The 18925-nt window shown below is 47.8% G+C and overlaps 1 protein-coding gene and 1 long non-coding RNA gene across 3 annotated transcripts; both read right to left on the bottom strand.

The window, feature by feature from the left end:
* Positions 1–8327: 8327 nt before the first annotated feature.
* LOC135307238 (uncharacterized) lies at positions 8328–9707 on the bottom strand. The gene is made up of 2 exons (XR_010367955.1): positions 9301–9707; positions 8328–8821 (listed from the first exon to the last, which is right to left on the bottom strand). It is a non-coding gene; the product is annotated as an uncharacterized LOC135307238 (long non-coding RNA).
* A 241-nt stretch (positions 9708–9948) lies between these two features.
* LOC135307693 (TOG array regulator of axonemal microtubules protein 2-like) lies at positions 9949–17749 on the bottom strand. Of its 2 annotated transcripts, XM_064432103.1 has the most exons (6): positions 17612–17749; positions 16346–16463; positions 15288–15391; positions 13706–13910; positions 12318–12534; positions 9949–11234 (listed from the first exon to the last, which is right to left on the bottom strand). In XM_064432103.1, exons 1-6 carry the CDS (start codon positions 17710–17712, stop codon positions 11086–11088), a joined length of 894 nt encoding a protein of 297 aa, XP_064288173.1. In that variant the 5' UTR covers positions 17713–17749; the 3' UTR covers positions 9949–11085. The 2 variants fall into 2 exon arrangements, with proteins under 2 accessions (XP_064288173.1, XP_064288172.1); XM_064432102.1 differs by lacking the exon at positions 9949–11234 and having other exon boundaries at positions 11799–12534.
* Between the last annotated feature and the right edge of the window lie 1176 nt (positions 17750–18925).

The raw sequence follows: 18925 nt of genomic DNA, 5'->3' as shown, positions 1-18925 counted from the left end.
GGCTCGTAAGAGTCCTATGCAGCTGACAAGCTGCAGAAACTCGGCCCATGGCATCCTCTGGAATCAAGCACACATCACTGCCCACCGTGAAGGCCGCAGCCCATAATGAGCAGAGGGCCAGAGCAGGCTGGAGGGTGTCTTGGTGACATCTCCTTCCTACGTAGGACCCAGGCAGGCTGCCCAGCTGCCTCGGCCTTGGCTCTGAGCGCCATCTCGGGCCCTCCATTCCTGCCCCAGGGGAGGCACCGATGAACACGGCCCTCCTTTTTTCCTTAAGGGGCCACACGCCCAGGCTCTCCCTTACCGCCCTCCGCGCCACTGTGCTGCTCGGCGGCCCGTCACCAGCTGCGGCACCAGTGTCCCCAGAGCTCCTGTGCTGCTGCTGAAGCCGCCCGCGGCGTGTGGCCCGGCGGGGCGGCAGCGCTGCCCGCAGCCCGCGGCCTCCTCGTCCCCTGCTGCCGCCATTGTGCACGGGGCCCTGAGGGGCGGGCACGGGGCTGCGGGGCTGTGCCGGCCCCGCTTGCCGGGCCTCAGTCCCAGCTGCTGCCGCTGGCTGGCAGCGACCACTGCAGCAGGAAAACACCTCGGGGTTTACTGGAGTGCATACAAAAACTGCCCCTGGGCTTCTCCTTGTGTGTTGCTCTAGCCAATTGCCAGTCCCTTGCTTGCCCGCTATAGCCCTGTTCTTTGCCACTCGCTCTCTATTTTGTTGTCCCTGCAAAGCTTCTTCAACAGTCTCCATCCCGCCCCAGCCCAGCGTTCGCTCTCTCCTGCTCCCTCCTGCTCATTCTGCGTCTCTTCCTCTGTCCCTGCTGCCCCTTCCCGCAGCTCCAGCCCCGTTCCCTGGCCCTCTTTTGCTCCCCTTGTCTCTCCATTCTGCTTCCTGCCCCTGTCTCTTCGGTCTCTATTTCTCGGCTCCGCTGCCTGGGCCATGCTCGCTTCAGACTCCCAGGCGAACCGCCCCGGCAGCCGCTCTCTGCAGCCGGGACACGGCGGGGAGCTCTCCTGCGGCGACACGACAGCGGCCAATGGGGCCCGACACCGGCGCCTCGGCCCTCGCGCCGGAGCGGGGCCGCTCCCAGGCAGCGGCGGCAGCTGGAGCTGCGGCCCGGGAAGCGGGGCCGGCACAGCCCCACAGCCCCGGGCCCGCCCCTCCCGGCCCCAGTGGCAGAGAGCAGGGATGAGGTGGCAAACCAAGGCACTGGCCACTGGACAGAGCAACACACAAGGCAAATGCCAGGCACGCTTTTTGCCGGACCCCATTGAATCCAGAGCTCTTTTGCTGCTGCAGTGGCATGTCAGCTCCCTCAGAAGCAGCCGAGGCATTTCAGAAAGGGCACTGCAGGGCATGAGCGTGCATATGTCCCACAGCTCTCAGTTGTGCATCTGGAAGGCTGCAAGTGTGGGTGTCTATATGAGAAGAGTTTGTGAGGCTTGCTTCAAGGCTTGAGGCACAGCTCTCTTCTGAACAGAGCCTTGGGCTGCCCTCTCAGGAGGTGGCTATCTCAGAGCTGCTGCTATCTCAGAGAGGCCCATGAGAGACAGCGCAGAGGCGCAGCTGGAGCTGCTGTGGAGAGCAGAGGAGAGGAACAAGGGTGAGGAGCTCAGTGGTTCCTCTTCATCACTTCAAAGGGAAGAACATTGTCTTGGGACAGTCTTTACCGCCCGAGCAAGAAGTAGAAGGACCCCCCCAAAAGCCCACTGTCCAGAGATGCCTTCAAGCATCTCTCGGGCAATTGCTGCCGGCAATATCCTCCCCACACACTGCAGGCAACAGTCAGCCTCAACAGCAGCTGTGCTGCGTTCCTTGGACAGCAGCTTTGCTGCACTCACACCTCCAGCTTTGGCTGCAGATGGCCCAGCTGGAGCAGGCATGGGCAAAGGCCTGCAGGACCACCGTCAGTCGGACTCGTGAGCCCAGGACAGCAGTTCCCTGGCATGCTGGTTTCTTGCAGTGCCTCGCTTTCTTCATCTGAGACAGGCACTCCGTCACTTCTTTCCACCTGGAAGGCCTTCCTACATTCCATCACTTGAGAAATCCAGCAGGAAATACCCCCATCTATATTGCCTGAGTCTTAATCTCCCTGAACTAAAAGTTAAGTCAAGTCCAAAAACAGGAATAAATGAGCCTGCATCTGCCACACTCGCTCAAGCAAAAGATCACATCAACGTTTGTGGTATTCCTCACTCTCCCACAATCCAAGCAATTATTGAAAGAGCACATCAAACATTGAAACGCATTTTAGATCAACAGAGAGGGGGAGCAGAGGTCACACCGCAGATGAGACTGAACAAAGCTTTGTATGTTTTTAATTTCCTAAACAGTTCGTTTTGCAGAACCTGATCCATCTATTTTTAGGCATTTTTCAAATAACACTCAGGCAAAACTGAAAGAAAATCCACCTGTTTTAATTAGAAACCCTGAATCTGGACAAATTGAAGGTCTTTTCCAATTAATAACCTGGGGCAAAGGGTATGCTTCTGTCTCTACAGGTGCTGGAATTAGGTGGGTCCCAGCCAAAAATGTCAAACCATATCGCACCCCAGAACGTGTTGACAAGCCCAGAACCGAGGAAGCAAGTACGCAGATGTGAGCCGAGCACAGAGATTCCTGGTCACGCCTGACGTTCCTTGTTCATCGGTGGAACCTGCAAATTCTGGCTTTGTGTTAATGTTATTTATAAGTGTGTCAATTGTATGTCAAATGTTTGTTTTGTAGAGCTGACTTTTGGCAAAAGTTTGGGTTTTTGTTTTTGTTGAAAGCAAAATTTTAGAAATGGATATATATGTAAGGATTCTGCCAAAATTTAGCTCATGGATAAGATGAAGCAAATGCAAGTTGTATGTTGGTATTGGTGGGTTTTAATTCTTTTTTGTCGTGCAGATTTGCCTGTGGAACAACCAAAACCAAATGTTTGGGTGACCTTAGCCAAGGCAGCCGGCTCAGATACCATATGGTTGTCTAATTCGGAACCAGAAAAACCTTTCTCAACCTGTCTGGTTGGTGTGCCAGTAAAAGAGTTGCCTTTAGTCAAAAAACAATCCAATGGTAAGCCAGGTGAAATTGACAATGGAAACAATCCCACACTGAATTGGAACCTTTAGGCCAAAAAACTTCAGAGGTCAGCTTCTGAACCCCAAGAATTGGAAATCCTTGGTTCTTTAACAATAGATTTTTGCTTTACCTTCATAGCTAGTGCTTGGCGAAAAGGTGATCCTCCAAATTTCAATGTTACTCCCCATGACTTTGCATATAGAAATTTGAGGTTTTGGTGTAATTCTTCAAACAGTTGGGATGTGCTTCCTGAGGCTGACCTACATCCCCGGCAATTGCCTAAGGGATATTGGTTCATTTGTGGAGACAGGGCTTGGCAAGGCATTGCAGCACACCTTGAAGGTGACCCTTGTGGCATTGGGATACTCACTGTAATCGCACCCTCAGCTAAAGCGGTCATGAAAAGGAAACAAAGGAAAACAAGATCTGCTCATCATTACGATGAGAACTGTCAGAGTGATTTCATGCCTTGGAAAGCTACAAGAAGGGTTTCAGCAAGTATATTTTTACCCCAATTGACTTCAGCAGTGGCTTTGAAACAATTAGATCGAGTTGGGTGTTGGCTGAGCAAGCAAACTAATGCCACATCCTCTGCCATTAGTGATATGTTGACCGATGTTGATAGTGTTGGACATGCTACCCTTCCAAACAGAGCAGCAATTGACTTTCTTTTACTGGCACATGGACATGGTTGTGAGGAATTTGAAGGACTGTGTTGTATGAACCTGTCTGATCATTCGGAATCCATTCACAAAAGCGTACAAAACTGAAAGATTTGACAGCCCAAATTAAAGAGGATGATGAATTCTGGTTGGATGATCTGTTCCAAGAATGGAGCTTTGCACCTTGGCTAAGGCAACTTTGCAAGATAGGTCTCTATATATTGGGTGTTTTGTTAATGCTTCATCATGGCCACACTGTGGGTCAGCAGCCTGTCTTTGAAAGTGGGAGAAGAAGGATGTTGTGCCACTGAGGCAAGAAAAGTGGTTTCCAAGGCTGTTCACAGGACACCCCAGGAGCTCGTCAGACAGCACAAGCTCCTGGGAGTGCTCAGTGTCTCTGACAAGCTCAGGAGGAGCTGGGCCCAGGGGCTGTTCAGCAAGGCCCAGGCCTCACAAGCCTTTCTCAGGCCACCGTGTGGCCGGACAAGGCCGGGGGCATTCACCACCACAACCTGAAGCACAAAGTTTTGATGTAGGATAAAAAGCCATGGCCCAGTGGAAGTGGGCTGTGTCCTCAGGCCTGTGGGAGAATCACAATGCAGATCCTGTGCACCTGATTCCATCTCTCCCACTTTTCTAAGTTCTTGGTGGCAAGGTCATTTAGGTTAGACACACAGCTCACTGTAGCTTTCTGCACAATGAATTAAAGTGAGATTACACATCCCAAATCGTGTTCTCTTACCGTTTAACTGACTGATTTAAGGAATTTCTGGAGCAGCAAACTTGCTTCCTCAAATCATTACTGTGTGTGGCACAGAGAACAGAGGAAAGATTTAATGTCAAAGGCATCACCCAGGCAATGCTCTTTTGACAAGTTCTGCCCTGAGCTTTCCTGAGGAAGATCGGAAAGGTTCAGTGTCACTAGCACAAGCTCCTGCAATGGCTGCTGGCCAGCAGAGCAGGGCTGGCAGCTGGGAAACAAGTGTTGCCACAAGCAGCAGCTCAACCAGGGCAGCAAATCCAGAGCAGGGAAGGAGCTGATCTGAAAGCCAAACCCCCTTTTAGCTCCTCCCAAGAGGGCTGGAACAGTTCCTCATCCCAGTGAGGTGCAGTGCTGGACCCCACAGCTCTGTGTGAGCACTGGACAAAAGTTTGCTCCCACTGGCTGGTGTGATGGTTTCTGCAGGAGCTCTGGGCTCCTGTTTGTGCTGGACACAAGGAGGAGACGAGGAGCCAAGTGCACTGACACACCTTTGCCTTGAGCATAGCCCGGCCTGGACCAAACACACTGCAAGGGTTCCCCTTTGGCCCATGTCTCGAAACATCAGGTGCACTGTTTGATGACTCAGGTTGGTTTGGTGCCAAGGAATTTCCCTCAGAAATATTGGGTTTGTCTCCCTCTGTGCCTTCCCCTCAGCAGCATTGCGGATGTTCCTGTGTGAAGCCATCTATCCCACGCAGTTTGAGACAACTTAAAACAATAAGTTGTGTCCTCTAAACTGTTCCAACAATCCCCTTCCAGCAACAGGAAATGAAAACTAAAGAAAAAAGGCCAGTGACTTCTAGATATCAAACTGTCAGACCTCACTGTCCCCCCTCTGGAACAAAGGCCCAAAATGCCGGAGGACAATCCCCCCAGGACACGCGTCACAAGATGGCTCCGGGTTCTCCCTCAGGAAGAACAGGAGCTGTCATGGAGCAGTTCCAGCAGGAGATGAAAGTTCGGTGGCTCGTCTGGCATCTGGGACTTTCTCCCAATGGCAGAGCTCTGTGGAGTGGTCACGGCAGGGGAATCAGCTGGGCTGGAGACCCTCGTGTCTTTTCTGCCCAGCGTGGCACAGCTCACACTCTTGGGCTGGGAGCGGGGCCGTTCCACTTCTGCCAGCACGATGTCCCTGGGCTTGGACAAGCAGTTTTCTGCTCAGAGAGCCCTGCAGACTGTTCCACATATCTTTCATAAAGCCCATAAAAACAACTACAAACACTCTGCCTATAGCAGCTTTCAGAAAGAGCTGCAGAAATCCAGGACAGCTTAAAGCGAGAGTCAGAAGGCTTTTGTCTTGTTCCTGCCTGCAGAATTCTTGATGATCTGATGCAATTTTATTCAGATGTAACATGGGATCTGAGTTTTTCTATTAAAATATTTCATGATGAGTGCAAGCCTTGAGAGCATGCGGTATAGGAGTGATGTGTGAAACCATGAGCATATCCTCCAAAGTGGCCAGTTTAGTTGTCCATTTTACTATTCTTGTATTTATTCTATACTAATAAGCAAAATCAAGCTTTGCTTGGATGTAAAACAGGCACAGCATACACTACAGTCCTCACAGGATCACCAGGGCTGGCAGTGACAAAGCATGCAATCTGCTTCATTGTGAACCACTACAGAGCTACATCACAATGTGGGTTTAAGTAGCATGGTATTATTAAGACCTCCTTTTTTGCATGAGATACAAAAAGGAGGTCCCACATGACCTTCATGCAAGCATGCAGTAAAGAACTGATCCTGCTATCCTAACAAAGCTTTGGCTTTGGCATTTACACTCTTCCCATTCATCTTTTGACGACGCAGACACTCCAGGTTTTCCCCCACCCCTGCAAGGCTGGCAGTCGCTGTTTCCCATTTACTGTTCTTCCCTAGAGCCAGTCCAGCAGCTGCTGAAACTAAAAACCCAGAGATCTGGATATTGTGAAGGAGAATGAAATGCTAAATAAGTGTTCACATTAGTAATACCCAGGTGTCCTGGCTTGTAAAATAAGCATGTATTCTATTTTTGCCGTCTGTTGGGGGTTAGGCAGTTTTTCTTATCTCTTTCAAGAACAATGACACTGCCAGGAAGATAATCTCCTGCTAATGGCCTATTGAATTACTCACTGTGGCTGGTAAGATTAGTTACATCATCCCATTGGGAGATGCTCCACCCAGAGGGAGGAGCCAAGCATCCCTGCCACCATAAAACAAGCATTTCTGAGACCACAGACAGCCTTCTTCGCTGGATTTCCGAGAGGAATCAGGAACCGAGGCCCAGCTGCTCCTTTGCTGCATTTTCGGAAGGGATCTACACCCTTCTGCAGATCGCCGCTCCAGGAGGAGCAGCCACCATTTGGCTGGACTGCTATCAGCACCCTGACTTCTCAGGGTGTCAGGTTTTTCTCACTCTGCCAGTGGTTTTTTTTTTTGCTTGTGCTAAATTACATTGTTATTTAGTTTTTTTTCTTCCTAGTAAAGAACTGTTATTCCCGTTCCCATATCTTTGCCTGAGAGCCCTTTTAATTCTGAAGTTGTGATAATTCGGAGGGAGGGGGTTTACCTTTTCCATTTCACAGGAGGCTTTTGCCTTCCTTCACAGGCTCCTGTCTTTTCAAACCAAGACACCAGGTCTGCCTTCCCAGTGCTCTGAAGCAGCAGCTGGAGGTCCTCGCATTGTTCCTGTTTGTGGATGTTCATGTTTCTGGTCTGCAACAGCAGTGGCTTTGAGGAGGGACAAGAATGCCCCTATTCAAACAGTGGCTTTGCAAGGAGATGTGAAGTTTCACTGCCCTTTTTAGAATATTTTAGAAAGATCTAAGAGAATATTGTGGCATGGAGCAGGTCCCTAATTGTGTCTCCAGAGAAAGCCCCAAAGCACACGTTCACTCTGCTGCTGATGGCAACCCCATAAGCACACGGACTTGTTTTCCCTGCAACATGCCACCCTGCCTGGGCTTTACTAGGCCAGGACTAGACTCATAGCTAAGCAAACACATGCAGCCATGTGACATAGAGTTTTTCCATCAGAAAACCTAATTAACACATTCACACGCAGTTTCTTCTGTAACATCAGAAGCTGGCAACCATGAGGACTTTGCTGTCAAGAGCTTGCAGTATGCATTGGGCCCAGGAAGTGTTTTCCCTTAAGGCAAAGCAAATTGAAATGTGAACTTTAAAAGCTTCAAAAGACTATGAAAGGAAACTGCAAAAGAATTTCTGGATAGGGAGTATTGTCAATGATTATGCAGCCCACCAAGCAATTCTGGAGCAGAATCCTGAATTGCTTGTTCCAGCTATGCAGGAATTCATTACCCTGGCAGGCAGTGGTCCATGGGAACAAATGATCCCTCAGCTCTGGGCTGAATGGCACACAGGCTGCACTTTAGGTTTGAGGAAACCTTGTCACTCGTTATTGGCCTCCCAGTCCACTCATCCTTCTGCAAACAAGTTGCAAACAACAAAGTTGGACTGCTGGCCTGGGTAAATCTATATACAGATGACTTTTCCAAAGCAGTGCATCGTTTCCCAGTGAAATACACGACCTCTTCTTACCTATGAAATTGTGATTGAAGACACCTGTGAGCCAGTTCTGTGCGAGATGGCAAAGGAGCAAAGCTTTGGCATTTGGGCACACTTCTCTTTGTTTCTTTGCTCAGGCCTTTGGTGAGCACAGAACTCATCTAGGTAGAAAACTTTTGACCATACAGGATCTTTTGGATCCATTGTCCCCCAAACATGTCAATGTGTGGCCCTGTTGTCATGACAAGTTAAAAACAGCAGCACAAGTGACACAAAGAAAACATGGCAAAAGAGGAAGAAGAGAGGCCCAGTGAAGAAAGGATTTGGTGAGACACTGTACTCCCATAATCTCCAGGAGATCCTGGTGTCACATTCTTCTTTTGGTTTATTTAAATTTAATTGATTCATTTAAGTTTTTTTAAATCATCAAAATAAAATATATACAATTAAAATATGTCATCAAAATTTAAATATACAATCAAACACATTTATTCAAAACTATCAGAACATAGATACATCTGCAACTATGAAGCCTAAACCTATTCCAAAATCCTAACTCCTATTGTTGATGAATCCTATAGTTGATGAATCCTATTCTTGATGAATCCTATTGTTGATGAATACTTTTCTTGATGAATCCTATTCTTAATGAATCCTATTCTTGATAATCCTAAAGCCTAAATCCTATTCTTGAAACATTCTTTGGACAGTTTACAGGTTCTTCCTGATCTTGGAGGAAAGAGCATTTCTGGACTGGAGGCAAGGACTTTCTTGGTAAGGGAATATCAGAAATGTCCAGAGAAAACTTCTTGGAAAGACTGTAGCCAGTCGTATCTGTGGAGACACAAAGTTTAACAGAGCCTGGAATGCAAACCTAAAGCATCTGAAGCTCCGTATTTAATGGGACAGATTCCTTGGAAATTTCTAAAGAGCTGCACAGGGAAACATGCTCCTGCTGGCTGCAACTTGAAGCAGACCAGAGGAAAACCCTGCCCCACTTCCACAGAGCTGCCACAGGAACAGCCTGGCCTCTGGGCTGCCCTGGGACAGCAGGGAGCCCAGAGCCCTGTGCTCTCCAGCCATGGCTCAGCTGCACATGCACCCTGCTGCTGCTCTCCCTGCCCCACAGCTGAGCAGCCCTACAGCTCCACGGGGCACTGCCAGCAGCACAGCTCATTGCAGGGCACATGCAGGGCACAATGTGTACAGCCATTGTGTAATTCAAGCCAATGTTCCCTGCCAATGTGCACAGCCTCTCTGGGCTGCCACAAGACCCTTCCTCCCAACAGAGAGCGGCCCAGCTCCCATCTCACCTCTGTGTGAGACTGATCCATGCTTGGTCTTCACCTTGTCCTCTGTCTGCAGTTGCTTCAGGCTGATCCATGCTTAGTCTTCACCTTTTCCTCTGTCTGGGTTCACTTGAGGCTGATCCATACTTCATCTTTACCCTGTCATCAGTCTGCAGTTGCTTATGGCCCCCCATGTCGTGACTAGGAAGGGCAATGCTGATAACAGAGCGGGGGCAGGTGCACACCCTTCCTTAGTATTTTGTCATTTCTGGCACAGCTGAAAAGTCACGTCCGGTGGTGTCCAGCTCAGAAACTTGTCCGCTTTCTGGAGAACATCAAACCTTCACCAGTCCAGAAGGCTGTTGAGGTTTTCCTGCACATGTGGAGGTGTGCTGTCAGCAAACTTAATGATCTGGCTGCCCAGTGCCTCGCAGAGGGCACAGGCCAGCTTGGTGACCACAGCGCAGACGTTGGCGCTTCGCACAGGCAGCGCCTTGTTCTCCAGGCAGGACCAGAGCACGGGCAGGGCGTAGCGCTCGACCGCTTCAGGGCTCCTGGCATGAGCCCATTCCACAAGCACTGCCGGGAGAGCGACACAGCTGCTTACCCACAGCCTCCATGCAAACAGGGATCTACCTCTGCTCTTGCGTCTTGGAAGCCTCTCGGGCCAAGATCAGTGAAACAGCACACACAGCCCCACAACCCAGAAATGGGCAAAGCCGCTGATCATCCTTGAAACACAACCACCAACCCCTCGGGACTAATATCTCCAACCAGAGCCTTGTACCTGTGGCAGACTTTGTACCTTTACTCAATTATTGCACAATTTCTTTCTGCATGAACAATGAATGAAACGTCAAATAGCCTTCTATTTCCATTAACAAGTTGTCTAAACCCACGTAGAAGATTTGGAAATGCACCCTAGAGAGGCAATTGAGAGATTTCTAATAAAAGCAATGATTCCATTTTTGTAACTTTGATGTCAAGGGCCAAAAGTCTAATCTGGCTCTCCCCTTTGCTCCGTGGCCCACAGCAAAGGGCAGTATTAGAACACACTTCAAAACTCCAGCCCACCAGAGATGGCTGCTACTTGACAGCTGGATGAGAACCACCAGAGACTAGCCTGGTGTCTTTGGCAGAATGCTTTTGTGGCTTCCAACAAAGAGCTGTTTCAAACCTCAGGGTGTCTTGGAGAATTACCCAGACCCATTGCCCTTTGCATTTGCCCCGGCACTTGAGCATCTCCACATTTTAATGACATTTTCCCTCCCAATGTTAATAGCATTTCTTCTTACAACGTGCACTGAAATAGGGGCATAGAGACAGAAAAAAGCTACACAGGGGACTGAAATTTATCCAAAACACGAGGGTTTTCTCACATTGCCTCTGGAATCTGCTCTCTGCTCATTTTCTGAACTGAACTATATCAAACACAGACAAAAAGTGACTACCAACAGGCTCCTTGCATGGCAGATTTGGCTGAAAGATCAAAACCTGAAACGCTCAGGAGACCAGTCTTGTTTCCTGATCAGGCAAACTGTTATGTAGTAGCCATTTACTATTCTGTGGTGGAAGAAACTTCATTTCCTCTATGCTGTTAATCCACCAGCAGTCATCAACATTGAAAGAGCTCCTGAAAGTACCCAAAACCAATTTGGCTAAGCAGGAAAAGGGTTATGGTACCCATTCAAAAATGGGACTTCATTTGAGTTTAAATGCAATTAAAGACACTGGCCACTATGGGACTTGAGAAGGGCCCAAGTGAGAGCTCAGCACCTCCTGATGTGGAGGAGCTACTCTACTGTCTGTTCACTGGCATTCCCTGTAAATACTCCCTCGGAGACCTCTTGGCTTAGAAGGGGAGGCCGTACCTGTGATACGCTCCGTGACATCCAGCAGAGCTTGGCCTCTCAGTTGTCTCCATTGGTGGCAGAGCTCTTTCATCAGTGATACTTCATCTACAAGTGAAACACACGTTTCTGTTCACTCTTCTGAGGGCATAGGAGAGAGGACAGTGGTGAGGGAAAGGGCAGGGGCAACCCCATTTTATACAATAAAGTCCATTTCTGCTGATTTTTGAATCCTTTTCTTCTTTCCTTCCAGCCTACTTGTCGGTGTTTAAAATGCCAAAAGAAAAGCTCTCCTTTCACATTTGTAAATCCAAAGTTGTCTGCTCTATCAGGAGCTATGTTAAAACATTTCACATCAGGGTCCTTGAGAGTTCAGTCACATGGAAGCAATGAAAAGGTTCTGCATCCCAGAGCCAAAAGGAAGAAGCCCATACTTGGGACACAGAAAGGCACTGAGTCAGGCAGTCCATGACTTCGCAGAGCAGCTGAGGTGGAGAAAGTGGAAACTCCCCTTGAAGACCTGCCTCTTCAACACTCCATTGTTCAGCCATATTCCCCCAGTGTGGCATTTTCAGACCTGACATCAATCTGTGTGGCAGAAAAATTTACAGCTGCCCTTGCCTCTGTAGGTATTTGCCATTTCCTTCTTGTCCCATGCAAAACAACGTGTGGAACAAGGCATCATTGACAGATGGATTTTGACCCATGTGTTATAAAGAAATGAACTTGATGAATCCTATGGTCCCCTTTGAAAAAAGAAGACAAAGAAGAAAGGTGGAAAACAGGCAGCTACTGCCTATAATGTAGAGCCTTCCAGGTGGCTGCTGTGCAGAAGCTCTGATGGGCCGGTGTCCCTTCATGCCTACAGCAAAGCTGTTCATTTGGCAAGTCAGACGGGGCCCAAGCAAACTCCAAAACCCCTTTGCCTCTGAATTGCAGCAAAGCTGTAGTCCAGGACTTGCTCTTCAGACCAGCAGCACAGAGCCAAGGGCTCCTGGGACTGTTGGGAAATGCTGCTGCACATTCCAGCCAGTTGGGGATGGTGCATAAGGACTGCACCTGCACAGCTTCTGGTGGGTGTCAGCTGGAGCATTCCACAGACAGCAACAGCTACCAAGGCACTCAGCGTTCTCTTGTGTCGGAGAGACAGAGACACAGGTGAGGAGAGTCCATGCCAGGGCTCAGCCTTACCTAAATGCACAACAGATTGGTCCAGAGGCGTCATAGCTGCGGCATGAACCCCAGGATCCTTTGAGTTTAGGTTCTTTGTTATGCCTTCAACCAAACGGATCATCAATGGGTTCATGGCATCCTGCAGGAGTCCTATGATTTCTGCCAGCGCCTCCAGCGCCTTCTGCTTCACTTTCTTATGTGTGTCACAGATTCTCAGGCCAAAATAATCAAAAATCTGTGAAGAGAACAAACAACATGAAAGCTTGATTAAAATGACCTTTTTTGAAGAAGCGATGTAGAAATGAGCACTCAGGAATCTAAAAGATGAAAGTGATCCTTTCTCTCAGGTCAGCCCTTGCTTGCACATTTTCACTGTTTTCCTGTGGGCCACTCACTGGAATGATTGCACAACCTCATGCTGCTTGAAAGATTTTCATCTGTTTTTAAGAGGTTTGGGTGGGGACAGAAAAATTCCTATGGTGTTTCTCTCATCCTATAAATCATTGAATCAATTCCATTTATTAATTCAAAAGACTACCTTTGCTTTACAAGTATGGAAGCAGATGTTTACAATGCCCAGTTTTTTATACAGTTGCCTCAAGTATTGAGGGCAGCTATGATTTTGCCTAAACTATGGCTGGAGGAGATCTAAGTTTTATTTTCTCTGTCTCAGAACCTGTGTCTGGAGAAGGGCAGGGCTCAGATCAACTCTTCCAGGATCCAGACCATTGCTCTGACTAACAGGTGGACTTGTGAAATATAATGTGCTGTACAGCTCTCATTCCAGCAGGTTCAGTCCCTTGACAGCCACATTATCAGGCACACTTTTCTGGAAAAAGGGGAAAAGCAGCTACAGGGAGGAGAAGGGATGGATCTGTCCTTATTTGTTTTCTTCCTTTCCAAAGAGAAAAAAAGGCCCCCCAAGAAGGGTGAGCACCATCTTTACCAAGAGGAATAGGGACGAGGATGGAAATGAGTTTTACCTGTGCAAGACAAGATGGAGTTCACAGAAGTATCATTTTAAAAACATTTTGTTTAAACCAACCCAGCCTGATACTTCTCTTCCCCATGCAAACCCATTTTTTCTCTAGAAAATAATTGCCATGTCTTCAATGGCTCAATTCCCTCCACTTAACCCAACTGGGAGTAGGAGACAGCAGAGGTTACACCAGCAGAAAATTCTACCATCATCTGATGAACAGCAGCAATAGGCACCTGCCAGAAAAATACAGCTGGACTGAAATAACTTGTCCTGAAGCCTGGAGCTCAATTAATTTGTCTGGATAAGAAGGGCCAGTCTGTCCCAAACAGCCAGGATATAGTGCCAAGACACACTGAATTAACTTTACTTCCGCAGGCTTGGGAAAGGAGCTAAATGAAAGGAGCAATGAAGATATCCTACATACTTGGACAATGTTAGTGGAGATCAGCTGGGGTCTGGTTTTGGACAGGTCTAGGAGGAGTGCCACTCCTTCCATCCGTGTCTGGAACGCCTTGGCTTCCAGGAGATGGTAAAGCTTCTGGAGCAGCTCCCTTTCTTCCACAGATGCAGGTAATGTGACCTGGGCTCTTGCACGGTGTAGGCGGCGTCCACCAGTGGCAGACTTTGCCCTGGAAAACAAAGTCAAATTAGGATCTGTTTCTGATAATCCCTTCAGTTAATTGTGAGCCAAACATCTTGGGGAGCTTTCCTAATGATGTGATTTCAAGCTAGAAAATCATGAGGCTCTGAAGTGAAGAACAACGTGGACCTCATGACAATCATTATGGGAAACAATCTGCAAGTCACATTCTTCTAGTGCTCACGCAGGAAAACCAAGGATGAGATGCATCTGCTCTATCTTCAGATGGCTTCTAAGACACACAGGCCACGTTACTTTGTGGGGAAAGAGAGACACTGCTTCCAAGTTTAAATGCCTCCTCATACGGGATGTGTGTGTCTTACAATAAGGAAACTCATCACTCTGGAGAAGTGTCTCTACAACCAGGCATGACAATCTGCAAAAGTAGCTCAGATGCATCTGAACAGATGAACAGGGGCATAGCTAAATGATCCAGAAAATCAGTAACAGAGAGAAAAACAGAAATCAGACATCCCAGAACTACGCTCACATTTCATTTGCTTCCCTAGAAACTAGATGCACAGCGTAACAAACCCACTGGGAATAATCCTCCTGGATCAACCTGCCTCTTCCATGAGAATGGGAAGATGCTAGCTATGCTACTGAGGCATGTGGTCACTTTCTTGCCACTGCTGAGCATGACAGAGCTAAATAAATCCCCCTCTGTTGTCAGAGGAAAACAGTACAAGTAGCTCTGCCACTGGCATGACGAGACAGCAAGGACCAAATTCCTGTCTTAAATGCTGATTGCAGCACAGGGGGAAATAAACCAAACACGCTGTCCATCAAGCAAACTGTAGGAAGGACAGGAATCACAAGACAAAAAGTCCACCTTGAGATACCTGTTGACCAAAATGGCTTAGGAATTGTCTTGCTCCTTACTACTCAAACTTGGTACTGCTGTTTGAGGGTAAGAAAACCAACAATCAGCTAGACCAAACCTCATGGAAGGGAACTGCTTGTTTGAGGAATGGCATCCTGCCTCTAGACTGGGACTTCTCATTAAAACACCCATCTAAAAAGGACTCCACTTGGATGAAAAAAACCCTGGTTGAATTTACTTGTCTCAAGTCAGGCAGCAGAGACTTGGCCCTCTCCTAGCCTCCACAGCCCTGCCCTTGCCACTGCACTGGATCATCTGAACTGCAAGCAATGGGTGACTTTTTGTCGCCCAGTATTTGTGGAAAGCCCTCCAGAGAAGCTGTGTTCAACACAATGCAGAAATAGATATTTTTTATCCTAGAGCATTTGTAGGGAAAGGAAACAATCTTTGACACTGGTCATCTCCATCAGAAAGATGTGCCTGAGGAAGAGGCATGTGAAGCATGTCATGGGCTTTGTCACATCTGGCAAAAGTGCTCAGTACCGTTTGCTAGGAGGTGATGTGGCCTGGGGCTCCTTGGAGCCTTCATTCCTCTTCTTCACCGGCTCCTGCACAGGTGGGCGTTCAGCCTTCTGGTTTTCCATCCCCTACAGAGACACAGAGAAACCCCATCAATCTTTAGAATAGAACTAGGAAATTCCCTCTTTAAAACACCAGTTAGAACCAGGATCACTGCTACCAAGGCCTAGGGAAACATTTCCTAACTCACAGAAATAAACAGACCAGAGATTCAGTGATGCCAGCTCTTTGTTTTTGGTAGCCCAAGGCAGGTTATGGGTGCTACCAGACTGAGCTGCTGTCTAAAATCCCAAATTTATGAGTTTTGACCATAAATGGGAATTATGCAAACTGGTAGGCAATGAGTGGTCTTAAAGGAAGCAGCAGAAAAAATTGGACTCTTTGGGGGTTGGCCCATTGTGTTGGAAGTTGATTTGGTTCAACACTTACTCTGCCTGCCCCTGCACAAAGAAAAACTCCCTTCTGTAATGTAGATAAAAAGAATAAAATCCCTCCCAATCAAAAAAATGATTTTCCACTGGATGCTGCTGAATTTACCAAGCTTCTTCCAGCTCCACAGGGCTTGACAGCAGGGCAGTAGTCCTAAAATAATTGTAGTATTTAGGATTGACTTGGACATCTTTTGTATATTTGGAAATTTTCTTGGTAGTACTAAGAGACTTAGAGTCTCTTTTGCAAAGACTCTGTTATGTTCAGAAGCACTATTGTCACTTAATTGCTTTACTGAGGGCAGGGTAGGGAGAATGCTGTGGGGGCTTAAACATGAATGTAAACCCATTTTCTCCTCTCTCCCTTTCCTCTTTGTGACCCATATTCAAAGTATTCAAAACCCTACTTTTCCCCTAAGAATACAGTTCCTGTGTGGTCTGCAGAAGAACAGGCTGAGGATTAACAGCTCATTTTCAGGAATAAAATGATTCAGCAAAAGAGGAATGAGATACAGACACATTGGGTATATTTGATCTCCTATTAGCAGTGGCAATACTTGCACAAAGGAGACATTTGTCCTGCCAAGCACTTACTTTCTTCTTAATTCTCTTCAGGATATCTTCCAGGTCATGCGTGGAAAGAGATTGTTCCAAAAGCTTTTTAAATTTTTGATTACTAAGCAACATCTTCACCATCTCCTGTCCATAATGCCTAAGGAAGGAAGGAAGGAAACAAAAGAAAAGTGAACAAAGGAAAAGTGTTAACAGAAGAGGCTGATGCCTTAAACTCATCGGGTGCAATGTTTGCATGAGAAGGCATTACCTAGACTCAGCAAAGAGGGGGATTTACCTCACTTGACACTGCACAGTGCTGTCAGCTGAACACAAGAGGCAAGAGGAGAATGTGGGCCAACAGAAAAATACCATTTCTCTCTGAAACTGAGGGTGTGCTTCTGTGGGATCAAAGGATCCCAGGCAACAAGGGAAACACATCTGCTTTGTTGTCAGAGCCTATTAGCAGTGTTCTGCTGCCCTTGCACATACATTTTCCTTCCTTTAACTGGCAGGGAAGCCAGGACAAAACACCTCATCCTTGCTTTTGACTATTCTATACTATCTGTATACACATGGGCAGCCAGTTGCTCTGGTGTTCTTGGCAGCTATTAATGGGAATTTCATCATCAAAGGAAGGGGATTTTGGTGGCTTGGGGTGATTTTGCCACTAGGAAACCACAATTGTCTTCAAGAAGAAATTTGGAGGTCACTGAGCCACAGATAATAGCACTCTAGAAATCTGCAGAAGAGGTTTAGAAAGACTGAATACATTGGCTAAAGACCTCTAAAATATTTCTAGGGAAGTCTTAAGTTAATGAGAAACAGATGTTTGGGATCCTTCAGTGATGAACATTAGCCTACACTTGGCTTTCTCTTGTGCGCCTAAGGCTAAACAAAACTGTTGGACTGGCTAATCAGAGCTCTTGTAATCTCAGTAAAGAATCTCGCAAGTCACAGGGAGCTGGCAATGCTCCTTGCTGCCAACCTCAGGTTACCCAGTACAGTCATTTCCCCAGACAACCCAGAGCAGTGGTCACAGCACCAAGCCTGACAGAGCTCAAGAAGCGTTTGGACAATGCTCTCAGGCACGTGGAGTGACTCTTGGGCTGTCCTGCACATGGCCGGGAGCTGGACTGGATGATCTACATGGCTCCCCTCCAACTCTGCATATTCCATGATTCTATGCCCCTTAGCCACACTGTGAGGTCACTTATTATTGCCTTGAGTTTCCACTCTTTCTGGTTTTAGCTTAAAGCCAAACACAAAACGGTTTTCCTGTTTTAGGAGGTGAAAGAAGATCATTACCTCGTGTCCTTGTGACTGTCCTGAGCGAGTGTCCCTGCCACCTGTGCCAGCCTCTCAGCCCTGGGTGTGCCTGCCAGCTTCGTGACTCCCATTTTCTCCATCAAGGACAGGAGGAGTTCGGCCGTACACTTCCGTGCCGGGACGTAGCAGCTCCTGGGAAGGAGAGAGCAAACCCTGGGACACAGGGAGAAGGAGCAGCAGCAGCACAGGCCTTGGCCACAGCCTGCTCCCTGTCCTTGCTGGGGGAAGGAGCCTGGCTTCTCCCTGCAGCTGCAGACACATGTAGAAGGTTCTGTCCTCAGATAAACACAAAGTTAGCATTGTACAGATGGGCTGTCTGCATGGAAAAGGGAAGCATTCAGTCTCCCTGCACTATTGGATGCTCAATTTCTTTCCCGAAGTTTACTTGGAGAAAGATTAAAGTAATAGGTTACATATGAATTATTTAGAAATTAAGGACAATTCGTGCTGACCCATCAGAGGGCACCCACTAGCCAGAGCTGCAGCAGGATGAGGCTCTTTCCACCCATTCATCCCCAAATCTGCAGACCCCTGGGAAAACACAAATGCAGAGAAAACACGCCGTGGGCCGTGAAGTTGAGGAACACCCAGCAATGCAGCCTGTTTCTTTTGTAAAGCTTGGCAAGGGATACGTCTGAGTGTTTTATCCTATTCCAAAGTTGAGGAAAGGGTGGCAGTCAGTTTATCCAGCTTGTCCTATTCTAGAGACTGTCTCTTGGGAACTATCAGGCCCAGCACCAACACTTAAGGCAGCATTTGCTTCAGCTGTCCCATGGCACTCAGCCAGTGAGGGTGCCTGGAAAGTGCATCATCATCTCAGGGCTAACATGAAACATCAGTTTGAATAGAAAACACAGCTCTAAGGCCAGGACAGTCACACAAGACTCCTTTTGGCAGGAGCTGCATCTGCTGTGCAGGCTGTGCCACACCCAGCACATTCTCCCTGATGTGCTCCATGCCCCAGCAAGTACCCTCCTTATTTCTCAGAAAGGAGAAATGAGGTTGATCAGAGAATCAAGTCACTGAGTCCACAGAAGATGCAGGATACAGGGCCCTTCCCTTCCACCATTCCCGTTCTCTCTGTCATCCCTTCCCTCACCTACACACTAGAAGGTCAAGAATATCACAGAAAGAAGAAGAACCTACTTGACTCCATTGTCCAGGAGAGCAGTCATTGCTCGTGTAGGAGTCACGTTCTCTACCATCATGCCCAGGCTCTGACAGGCTGCCTTCTGAATAAACTCTGGGGAGTTCCGCAACATGTGGAGAAGGACTGCAGCAATCTGATCCACC

The sequence above is a fragment of the Passer domesticus genome, chromosome 9 (genome assembly GCF_036417665.1).
Source record: "Passer domesticus isolate bPasDom1 chromosome 9, bPasDom1.hap1, whole genome shotgun sequence".
NCBI lineage: Eukaryota > Metazoa > Chordata > Aves > Passeriformes > Passeridae > Passer > Passer domesticus.
The sequence above is the reverse complement of the archived record's forward strand: the minus strand, read 5'-3'. Positions and strand labels throughout refer to the sequence as shown.